The sequence below is a fragment of the Canis lupus genome, chromosome X (genome assembly GCF_048164855.1).
Source record: "Canis lupus baileyi chromosome X, mCanLup2.hap1, whole genome shotgun sequence".
Lineage (NCBI taxonomy): Eukaryota > Metazoa > Chordata > Mammalia > Carnivora > Canidae > Canis > Canis lupus.
In genome coordinates this window covers 64,536,691-64,549,342 of record NC_132876.1, presented here as the reverse complement: position 1 = coordinate 64,549,342, position 12,652 = coordinate 64,536,691, and the positions used below count along the sequence as shown (strand labels likewise).

General features: G+C 37.4%; 1 protein-coding gene across 10 annotated transcripts in view; it reads right to left on the bottom strand.

The window, feature by feature from the left end:
* The window catches only part of ATRX (ATRX chromatin remodeler), a 333,086-nt gene that overhangs the window by 58,065 nt on the left and 262,369 nt on the right, over positions 1 to 12,652 (bottom strand). For all 10 annotated transcript variants that reach the window (XM_072816168.1, XM_072816161.1, XM_072816162.1 and 7 more), the window contains one exon: positions 10,015 to 10,121. In XM_072816168.1, coding sequence (XP_072672269.1) covers positions 10,015 to 10,121 — 107 coding nt within the window. The remainder of the gene's footprint in view (positions 1 to 10,014; positions 10,122 to 12,652) is intronic.

Genomic DNA, 12,652 nt, shown 5'->3' with positions numbered 1-12,652 from the left:
GAAATGGCAATCTACTGAATGGGAGAAGATATCTGCAAATCATAAACCCAATAAGGAGTTCAATTCCAAAAATATATAAAGAACTTATACAATTTAATATCAAAAAACCCAAACAAAATGATTTAAAAATGGGTAGAAGACTTGAACAGACATTTTTTTCAAAGATGACATAAAGATGGCCAGCAGGCACATGAAAAGATGCACATTACTAGGCATCAGTAAAGTGCAGAACAAAATCACAATAAGGTATCATTTCACACAGGTTAGACTGGCTATTATCAAAAAGACAGAAATAACAAGTGTTGGCAAAGATGTTGAGAAAAGGGAATCCTTACACACTGTTAGTGGGAATGTAAAATTGGTATGGCCACTATGGAGGTTCCTCAAAAAATTAAAATAGAACTACACTATGATTCATCATTCTATTTCTGGGTATTTTTCCAAGGAAAATGAAAACACCAATTCAATGAGATATATTCACCCCTATGTTCATTGCAGCATTATTTACAATAGCTAAGATATGGAAGCACCTAAAAGAATAAAGTAAAATGATAAAAGAAAATACGCACACACATACAAACAAACACTAGAATATTACTCAGCCATAAAGGAGGATGAGATCTTGCCATTTGGTGACAACATGGATGGACCCAGAGGATACTATGCTAAGCAAAATAAGTCAGAGAAAGACAAATATCATATGATTTTACTCATATGTGGAATCAAACAAACAAACAAAAAACAGAAACAGACTCATAGATACAAGAAACAAATTGTTGGTTACCAGAGTGGGAAGGGGCTAGGGGATGAGCAAAAAAAGTGAACAGAATTAAGAGGTACAAACTTCCAGCTATAGTCATGTTATGTAATGTACAACATAAAGAACATAGTCAATAGTAGTGTAATAACTGTGCAGTGAACACATGGTAACTAGACATCATGGAAGTCGTTTCATAATATATAATAATATCAAATCACTATGATGTACACTTGAAACTAATAGGATACTGTGTGTCAGTTATACTTCAAATTTTTAAACGGCCACAATATAACCTTTTTGAAAATATTTCTTCATCAAAAATAGGCTTATATCTCAATAGCTGTTAAATGAAAAACAGGATTCTGATCATTCAAATACTATACAATTATCTGCAGAAAAGATTTAAATAATAAAAAGTTCTCTTTTATTAGAAAGGAAACCTGAATGTATTCTTTATATTGTTGATAACTGTCATTATTTATGTATTTATTTTTAAAGTTTTATTAGTTAAGTAATTTCTACATAAAACATGGGCATCGAGGAGGAGGGGCAAGATGGCGGAAGAGTAGGGTCACCCAAATCACCTGTCTCCACCAAATAACCTAGAAAACCTTCAAATTATCCTGAAAATCTATGAATTCAGCCTGATAATTAAAGAGAGAACACCTGGAATGCTACAGTGAGAAGAGTTTGCGCTTCTATCAAGGTAGGAAGACTGGAAAAAAGAAATAAAGAAACAAAGGCCTCCAAGGGGGAGGGGCCCTGCGAGGAGCTGGGATGAGGCCAGGGCGAGTGTCCCCAGGACAGGAGAGCCCCGTCCCGGAGAAGCAGGAGCTGCACCAACCTTCCCGGGCGGAAAGGGGCTCCCAGGGAGTTGGAGCAGGACCCAGGAGGGCGGGGATGCCCTCGGGCTCCCCTGGACAGTAACAGAGCAACTGCGCCCCGGGAGAGTGCGCCGAGCTCCCTAAGGGCTGCAGCGCGCACGGCGGGACCCGGAGCAGCTCGGAGCGGCTCCACGGAGGGGGCTGCGGGGCGGGAGCAGCTCGGAGGGGCTTGGGCAGAGTAAGAGGCTCCATGCGGAGGGGGCTGCGCGGTTCCAGGAGCAGCTCTGGGGGGCTCGGGCGGCGGCTCGGCGGAGGGGGTTGCGAGGCCGGGAGTGCGAATGCAACAGCGCAGACCCCGGAGCACAGGGCGCCGGGACACAGCCCAGGATCCAGCCTCCCCTGGGGACAGGCAGAGGCCGGGAGGGCCCAGGACAGCAAGGACGCTCCTGCCCAGCTGAGCAGATCAGCGGCCCCGCCCCGGAACCTCCAGGCACTGCAGTCGGAGAGCTCCATAGTTCCTGCCGGAGCTGCATCCAGGTTTCCAGAGCTGGCCCCGCCACTGGGGCTGTTCCTCCTGCGGCCTCACGGGGTAAACAACCCCCACTGAGCCCTGCACCAGGCAGGGGCACAGCAGATCCCCCAACTGCTAATACCTGAAAATCAGCACAACAGGCCTCTCCCCCAGAAGACCAGCTAGACGGAAAAGTTCCAGGGGAAGCCAAGGGACTTAAACTACACAGAATCAGAAGATACTCCCCCGTGGTTCTTTTTTTGTTGTTGTTTTGTTTTGTTTTGCTTTTTGATTTGTTTCCTTCCCCCACCCCCCTTTATTCTCCTTTCTTTTTCTTTCTTTTTCTTCTTTCTTTTCGTTTTTTTCTTCCTTTTTTTTCTCTTTCTCTTTTCTTTCCTTCTTTCTCTCCTCTCTTTTTCTCCTTTTCCCAATACAACTTGCTTTTGGCCACTCTGCACTGAGCAAAATGACTAGAAGGAAAACCTCACCTCAAAAGAAAGAATCAGAAACAGTCCTCTCTCCCACAGAGTTACAAAATCTGGATTACAATTCAATGTCAGAAAGCCAATTCAGAAGCACTATTATACAGCTACTGGTGGCTCTAGAAAAAAGCATAAAGGACTCAAGAGACTTCATGACTGCAGAATTTAGAGCTCATAAGGCAGAAATTAAAAATCAATTGAATGAGATGCAATCCAAACTAGAAGTCCTAACGACGAGGGTTAACGAGGTGGAAGAACGAGTGAGTGACATATAAGACAAATTGATAGCAAGGAGGGAAACTGAAGAAAAAAGAGACAAACAATTAAAAGACCATGAAGATAGAATAAGGGAAATAAACGACAGCCTGAGGAAGAAAAACTTACGTTTAATTGGTGTTCCCGATGGCGCCGAAAGGGACAGAGGGCCAGAATATGTATTTGAACAAATTCTAGCTGAAAACTTTCCTAATCTGGGAAGGGAAACAGGCATTCAGATGCAGGAAATACAGAGATCCCCCCCTAAAATCAATAAAAACCGTTCAACACCTCGACATTTAATAGTGAAGCTTGCAAATTCCAAAGATAAAGAGAAGATCCTTAAAGCAGCAAGAGACAAGAAATCCCTGACTTTTATGGGGAGCAGTATTAGGGTAACAGCAGACCTCTCCACAGAGACCTGGCAGGCCAGAGAGGGCTAGCAGGATATATTCAGGGTCCTAAATGAGAAGAACATGCAACCAAGAATACTTTATCCAGCAAGGCTCTCATTCAAAATGGAAGGAGAGATAAAGAGCTTCCAAGACAGGCAGCAACTAAAAGAATATGTGACCTCCAAACCAGCTCTGCAAGAAATTTTAAGGGGGACTCTTAAAATTCCCCTTTAAGAAGAAGTTCAGTGGAACATTCCACAAAAACAAAGACTGAATAGATATCATGATGACACTAAACTCCTATCTCTCAATAGTAACTCTGAATGTGAACGGGCTTAATGACCCCATCAAAAGGCGCAGGGTTTCAGACTGGATAAAAAAGCAGGACCCATCTATTTGCTGTCTACAAGAGACTCATTTTAGACAGAAGGACACCTACAGCCTGAAAATAAAAGGTTGGAGAACCATTTACCATTCAAATGGTCCTCAAAAGAAAGCAGGGGTAGCCATCCTTATATCAGATAAACTAAAATTTACCCCGAAGACTGTAGTGAGAGATGAAGAGGGACACTATATCATACTTAAAGGATCTATTCAACAAGAGGACTTAACAATCCTCAATATATATGCCCCGAATGTGGGAGCTGCCAAATATATAAATCAATTATTAACCAAAGTGAAGAAATACTTAGATAATAATACACTTATACTTGGTGACTTCAATCTAGCTCTTTCTATACTCGATAGGTCTTCTAAGCAAACATCTCCAAAGAAACGAGAGCTTTAAAGGATACACTGGACCAGATGGAAAATGGGCAAAAGACATGAAGAGAAATCTCACAGAGGAAGACATAGACATGGCCAACATGCATATGAGAAAATGCTCTGCATCACTTGCCATCAGGGAAATACAAATCAAAACCACAATGAGATACCACCTCACACCGGTGAGAATGGGGCAAATTAACAAGGCAGGAAACAACAAATGTTGGAGAGGATGCCGAGAAAAGGGAACCCTCTTACACTGTTGGTGGGAATGTGAACTGGTGCAGCCACTCTGGAAAACTGTGTGGAGGTTCCTCAAAGAGTTAAAAATAGACCTGCCCTACGACCCAGCAGTTGCACTGTTGGGGTTTTACCCCAAAGATACAAATGCAATGAAACGCCGGGACACCTGCACCCCGATGTTTATAGCAGCAATGGCCACGATAGCCAAACTGTGGAAGGAGCCTCGGTGTCCAACGAAAGATAAATGGATAAAGAAGATGTGGTTTATGTATACAATGAAATATTACTCAGCTATTAGAAATGACAAATACCCACCATTTTCTTCAACGTGGATGGAACTGGAGGGTATTATGCTGAGTGAAGTAAGTCAGTCAGAGAAGGACAAACATTATATGTTCTCATTCATTTGGGGAATATAAATAATAGTGAAAGGGAACATAAGGGAAGGGAGAAAAAATGTGTGGGAAATATCAGAAAGGGAGACAGAACGTAAAGACTGCTAACTCTCGGAAACGAACTAGGGGTGGTAGAAGGGGAGGAGGGCGGGGGGTGGGAGTGAATGGGTGACGGGCACTGGGGTTATTCTGTATGTTAGTAAATTGAACACCAATAAAAAATAAATTAAAAAAAAAAAACATGGGCATCGAACTCACAATCTCGAGATCAAAAGTTGCATGCTCTTCCAACTGAGGCAGCCAGGCGTCCCTCAACTTTAATATTTAGATAAAGAAATATGAGTACCATAAATAGTATTCATAACATATACTGTATTATTCTCAAATAGAAAAATAGTATACCTTAAAGTCTCTAATTTTACATGGATATTTAACCCAAAGAAAATTTTAAAAATCTACTATCATCAGGTTCCTACAGTAGACTACCTATTAATAGTGAAAAATTCAATATAATAATCTTGATATAATATAATGGAGAAATAGTTAAGTAAATTACAATTTTACTGGACAGACTGTTGTAGAGCTGAAAGTAATATACATAACATCATATATGTAGTGACATCAAAATGTTTATGAAATGATCAGTGAAAAAAATCAAAATTTAATTTGCAGGGAGAGGAACTTCTGGTTATGACAACATAAGGAGCTTCATGGATTTGCTCCTCGGCAAAAGTAAAATTTTAAAATGGTGGTGACGGTTCCACAGTACTATGGGTGTACTTAATGCCATATAATTATACACTTAAAAGTGCTCAAAATGGTAAAAACTTTTTTCTCTTCCTATCTCTCCCCTCCCAATTTGGCTTTTTTCCTATTAATAGACTGATTTGGAAAAATATGGTTAAGGCATACTAAGGAACTGTCTGAAATATTTCGAGGCAGAGGATTAGAACAACCCCTTTTTAAATCACAGAAATAGGGCAGCCCTGGTGGTGCAGCGGTTTAGCGCCGCCTGCAGCCCTGAGTGTGATCCTGGAGACCCGGGATGAGTCCCACCTTGGGCTCCCTGCATGGAGCCTGCTTCTCCCTCTGCCTGTGTCTGCCTCTCTCTTTCTCTCTCTCTCTCTCTCTCTCTCTCTCATGAATAAATAAATAAAATCTTTTAAATCAATCAATCACAGAAATACTTTCCCCTCAATTTCCTGGGCATTCAATTTTTTTTGTCTTTAGTATCTGTATTCACCATTAGACTATTAACTCCTCAAGAAAGGGACTAAAACTGTGTTTCCTAGTCATTGGCATAATAGCTGGTAGATACTCATAATTTTTTTAATTTAATGTCCATTGATTTTAGATAGAAATCTGTCTTAGTAAGTAAATCATTACAGAGTTTTAAATTTCTTGTCCCATTATTTCTTACCAGTTTTTTAAAATTAGCATTTTTAACAAAAGACAGACAAAGCAGAAAGATTTGGTACAAAACAAACAAAACTCAGTACCCAATCTCTGCTAGCACTTGGCTTATATAACATCTCATGCTGTGGAAAAAAAAAAAACCCACACACATACCATAAAATTACCATCTTAACCATTTTAAGTGTATAGTTCACAGGTGTGTTAATGGATCTCCAGAACTATTTCATTATGCAAACTAAAACTCTATACCCACTAAACAACAACTCCCCATTCACTCTTTCCCCACAGTAAGTACCATTACTACTTTCTGTCTCTTTGAGTCTGACTAGATATTTGAAGTAAATAGAATTATACAGTATTCATCTTTTTTGTGCTGGCTTATTTCGCTTAATATAATGTCTTCAGGGTTGTAGCATGTGACAAGATTTCCTTCAAGAGCTGAAAAATGTTCCATTGTGTGTATATGCCACATTTTGTTTATCTAGTCATCCACACTTGGATTGTTTCTACCTTTTCATTATTGTGAATAATGTGTATCCAATACACACTTGATTTGTTTCTACCTTTTCATTATCATGAATAATGTGGCTATGAATATGGCTGTACAAATCTCTCTTTTGAGACCACGCTTTCAAGTCTTTTGGGTATATCCCCAGAAGTAGTATTGTTGGATCATATTTATTCTAGTTTTAATTTTTTGAGGACTGCCATACTGTTTTCCACAGTGGCTGTTACCATTTTACATTCCTGTCAGTCGTGCACAAATATTCCAAATTCTCCACATCATCACCAACCTCTTATTTACTGGGTTTTTTCGTTTTTTTTTTTTTTTTTTTTTTTTTTTGACAGTAGCCATTCTAATAGGTATGAGGTTGTATTTCATTGTGGTTTTGATTTGCATTTCTCTCATGATTAATGATGTTGGGCATATTTTCATGTGCTTGTAGGTCATTTGTATATTATCTTTAGAGAAAAGTCTATTTGAATCTTTTGCCCATTTTTTTTGAAAAGGATTATCTGTTTGTTGTTAAATTACAGTAGTTTTTATATATTCTGAATATTAACTCCTTACAAGACATGATTTGCAAATGTTTTCTCCTATTCTATAGGTTGCTTTTTCACTGACAAAATATTAATAAATTTTATGTTTCGATATATTTTCTAATAATGTTGTTGATGATGATGATAACTACCCCTAAGAGAAACCCAGGTCCAGATGGCTTCATTGCTGAATTCTGGCAAACATTTAAAGAACTCATAACAATTATTCCCAAACTCTATCAAAAAATAGGGAAAGGAATACTTCCCACCTCATTAAACAAAGCCAGTATTAGCCTCATATCAAAACCAGACAAAGATATTAAAAGAAAACAAAACTGAAAACTAGTTATGTCTTATGAATAAGGATACACAAATCCTCAACAAAATACTGGTGAACAGAATCCAGCAACATATAAAGAGAATTATACATCATGACCAAGTGGGATTTATCCCAGGTATGCAAGGTTGGTTTAACATCTGCAATTCAAAGTAATGCGCACCAGATAAACAGAATTGTAAAAACCCAAATGATCATCTCAATAGATGCAGAGAAATCATTTGACAATATCCCACACCATTCATGATTTAAAAAAAAAAACAATTAAAACGCTGGAAATAGAAGGGGACTTCCTCAATTTGATAAACAGCATTACGAAAAAAACCACAACTAACATCATACTAATGGTGAAAGATCAGATACTTTCCCCACAAGATTAAGAACAAGAAAAGGATGTTTGCTCTTGTCACTTCAACACTGTACTAGAGGTTCTAACTAGGGAAATTGGGTAAGAGAAAGAAATAAAAGTAATCCACATTGGAAAGGAAAAAGAAAATTATCTCTAGTTGCAAATAATACAATCCTGTATATGGAAAAATCCTTTAAATATTGACTTAAAAACTGTTAGAATTAATAAATTAGTTAATATACCAACCTCAATTTTTCTAAACATTTGCAAGGAACAATCCAAAAATATAATTACAGAAATTCCACTTAAAATACCACAAAAAATGGGGCACCTGGGTGGCTCAGTGGTTGAGCATCTGCCTTTGGCTCAGGTCATGGTCCCAGGGTTCTGGGATAGTCCTGCACTGGGCTCCTTGCAGGGAGCCTGCTTCTCCCTCTGCCTGTCTTTGCCTCTTTCTGTGTCTCTCATGAATAAATAAATAAAATCTTAAAAAAACCAATACCACCAAAAAGAATAAAATAAGTAAGAATAAATTTAACACATGACATGTAATATGTATACACTAGAAACTACAAAATACTGGTGAAAGAAAATTAAAGATCTAAACAAATGCTAAAACATCCTATGTTTATGGATCAGAAGACTTAATATTAAGATGGTAATATTTCCTAAAATGAAATACAAGTTCAATGTAGTCCCTATCAAAACCCTGATCAGATAGGATGCCTGGATGGCTCAGTGGTTGAGCCCTGCTTTTGATTCAGGGCATGATGCTGGGGTTCAGGGATTGAGTCCCACATTAGGCTCCCTGATAGTAGCCTGCTTCTCCCTCTACCTATGTCTCTGCATCTCTCATGAATAAATAAATAAAATTCTCCACTAGCAAAAAATTCTAACTTGCTGAAAAATTCAGATGATGGTTGGCAACTTTTAGCAATAAAGTATTTTTTACTTAAGGTATGCACATTTTAAAAGATATAATCCTACTGCACATTTAACAGGCTACAGCATAACGTAAACATAACTTTTATATGCAATTTGACTCCCTTTATTTAAGTATTCACATTATTGCATGGCCTTTACCAAGCCCACAATACCTCTGAGGTATAAAACAAAACAGAAGCTAAGTATTGGTGAAGATGTGGAGAAACTGGAACCCTTATACACTGCCTGTGGAAATGTAAATAGTGCAGCCAGTAGAAAACAGTTTGGTGGTTCCTCAAGAAGTTAAAATTACCATATGACCCAATAATTCCATTCCTAAGTAATATATCCAAAAGAAGTGAAAATGGATGCTCAAATAAAAACCTCCATACAAATATTTATCACAGCACTATTCACAATAGTTAAAAGGTGAAAACAACCCTATATCTATGAATGAATAAATGTACAATCAAAATGTGGGTATTATCCATACAATGGATTATTAGATCTTTATGGCCTAATAAATGAAGTACTGACACATGCTACCACATGGAAGAACCCTGAAAACATACTACGTGAAAGAAGCCAGTCACAAAGACCACATATTGTATGAATCTATTACTATGAAAATTCCAGAATAGGTCAATCTGTAGAAACAGAAAGTATATTGATTAGTGACTGTTTAAGATTTAAAGAAGTGGAAGGCAGGGGTAGGAGGGTAATAGCTAAAGAGTACAGGGTTTCTTTGGTGGTGATTAAAACAGTTGATAATTATGGTGATAGTTGCACAACTCTTTTTTTTTAAGTTGCACAACTCTATGAAAATATTAAAAGCCACTGAATTGTTCACTTAAAATGGATGAACTGAATGATATCTGAATTATGTCAATAAAACTCTTTATAAGAACAAAAAATCTTATTTCATGTTAGAATTGCAATAATAATGACCATATTTATATAGATAAGGACAAGAAGAATGTGCAGGGAAAAAATGTGTATGTAAAAGTTGTGTGTCTAGAGATTATTTTTTCTTTTATTGTTAAAATGATTGTATAATATGTTTAAATGAAGGTTTCAAAATTATGATATAGAAAAGCTTGTATGGGGATCCCTGGGTGGCGCAGCGGTTTGGCGCCTGCCTTTGGCCCAGGGCGCGGTCCTGGAGACCCGGGATCGAATCCCACGTCGGGCTCCCGGTGCATGGAGCCTGCTTCTCCCTCTGCCTGTGTCTCTGCCTCTCTCTCTCTCTCACTGTGTGCCTATCATAAATAAATAAAAGTTTAAAAAAAAAAAAAGAAAAGCTTGTATGTAACTCACCTTTATATATAAGAGGTTTATCTTTATCTTCTGTCTTTTCCCTACTGGCCAATTCAAGAAAATCTTCAATCAAGTCCAGAGATATGAGAGACTGGCTGAAAACAAGGCTAAAAAAATGGATTAGTGTTCATGGATTAGAAGGTTCATAAAGTAAAGATATCACTTCTTCCCAAATTAACCTATAAATTCGACACAATTCTAATCAAAACCACAGTAGGAATTTTGAGAAATTAACAAGCTGATTCTAAAGAATGACGAGCGCACAGAGTAGCCAAAACAACTTTGAAAGAGAAAAAGTTGGAGGCCTAATAACTACATGTTTTCAACACTTACAAAGATAGAGTAATCAGAATGGTGTAGTGCTGATTAAGGGACAAGCGCTAATCAATGGAACAGAATATAGAATCCAAATATAGAGCCACACTATATAGTTAACTAAATAGTGTTTCGCAGAAGTAAAGGCAATTCAGTGGAAAAAGGATAATCTTTTCAACAATGGTCTTGGCAAAATTCAACATCCATATGCAAAAAAAAAAAGAATTTTGCCCTATACTTCACACTTTATACAAAAAAATTCAAAATGGAGTATAAATCTAATGTTAAAATGTAAAACCGTTGAATGTTTAGAAAAACACAAGGAAGAAAATCCTAGAAACTTGGGATTAGACAATTCTTAGACCTAACACCAAAAGTATGATCTATGGGAAAAAAAAGCTGATAAAATGGATTTCATCAAAATTAAAAATTTGTAGTATACAAAAGAAACTATTTAGAGAATACAAGAAAAAAGTCTTCCTAATAAAAGTATTCAAGTAATTTTAGACTTGTACACAGTCTAAAAACTCTTTGTTGCTCCATCTCAAATATGTCTGCAGATTCCTGATTCTCTATCCCAGTATTTTCTAACCCCTATTTTTAGCCATGAAATTATTTGTTCACATGAAGTCTTATGTGGTATCAAAATATAATAAATAATTTCAGGTGTACAATATGGTGATTTAACACTTCCATACAACATCTGGTGCTCATCACAAGTGCATCCTTTAATCTCCATCATCCGTTTAACCCGAAACTAACCTTACACTGTATGTTAACTAACTGGAATGTAAATCAAGACTTTAATTTATTATTATTAAGTAGGAGTGCCTGGGTGGTTCAGTTGGTTAAATGTCTGACTCTGACTTTGGCTCAGGTTATGATCTCAAGGTTAACAGATTGAGCCCCACAGCAGGCTCCATGCTCAGCTGGGAGGTTGTTTGAGATTCTATCTCCCTCAACCCCACCTCCTACCCACCCCCAACTGATGCTCTTTCTCAAATAAATAAATCTTTTTAAAGCAAGCAAGCAAGCAAGCAAGCAAGCAAGCAAGGTGCTTTAGGCCTTGGTGGAAGAAGAAGGTAAAAGCGTCACTGGCTCCTCAGCCTCTGCTCTAGCCTCCTCTTTTCACCAATTTTCATGGGTTCTGAGAAATAGTTTGAAAACCACTGCTCTCATCTATTCCACTGGTGAGAAGTGGACATAATTATATACAGGAAATGGAAAAAGTCTAGGAAGAGAATAAAGGATAAAGGAGGGTTTGTTCTCTCCCTTATATATGCAAAGTAGGTCAGTATACAAGGAACTAGACACCTGTTCGAGCATATTGTTTGGTTTTATTTGATTTTGAAAGCTGTACTATAGGAAAGATATGCTTTTATGACTCCAGAAGATCCTTCAACACTCATTGCTAGAGGTCTTCAGATTTAGTAGAACTAAAAAGAACAACTCCAGTTATGAAACAGCTATTGGAGTTAACAACATGTGAATTGGCTATTGTATGACTTCCTAAACTCTGCACAACAGGGGTCTACTGTCTCCCAGTTGGTACTCCCAGAATACTGGTAAGGAAATGAATGTATTCCTAGTACTCAGTGTAAACGACCAACAGTCTTGATCCCTCAGTCGACTGATTATTTTTCCTAGAATCAAAAACTTTATTGAATCAATTCCTAATGAACGACAAATTAAGTTTTTGGCAGTTCTTATAACTGGGAAACTTAATTTCTGAGAAATACTAATTATTTATTTAACTGAAATTAATCTGGAATCTGGGCTACTATTTTGGAAAAGGGCTGACTTGAGTCCACATTAAGGCTGGTTCTGGGAACCTGGAACTGAGTTCAGAAAAATCTCATTATGAAATAGGTGTTATTAGGACTAAGTGGCAACATACTAATGGTTATCTCTTAACTTTTGTAGTTGCAGATAACATAAACTACTGCCCTGATTGGTAATAATTTTCATACTTATACAAACTATTCTGGCTTTATCTATTTTATTAATGGCCCATATGAAAATACAGAAGCACTACAAATCAAATTCATACATATCAAAAATCTGGAAATTAAAATTCAATAAAAATTTCATGTTTAAATCATGGAAAACAAGTCAGAAGAGCTGGACTGAAACCAGTAGTGTACTGGAGTTAGCTGTAACTTGCTTAAAACAAGAAAGTCATTGTTAGCATTTTTTCCCACCACTGTTGGTAGCTTAAAATTGGTTCATGGTAAGAGTATTTTATCATAGATATCAGCTTTTCTTACTTCTTTGCATTCTCTATTGTTATCATTTTTTGAAGAGTCAGTTGTCAAACATTTAT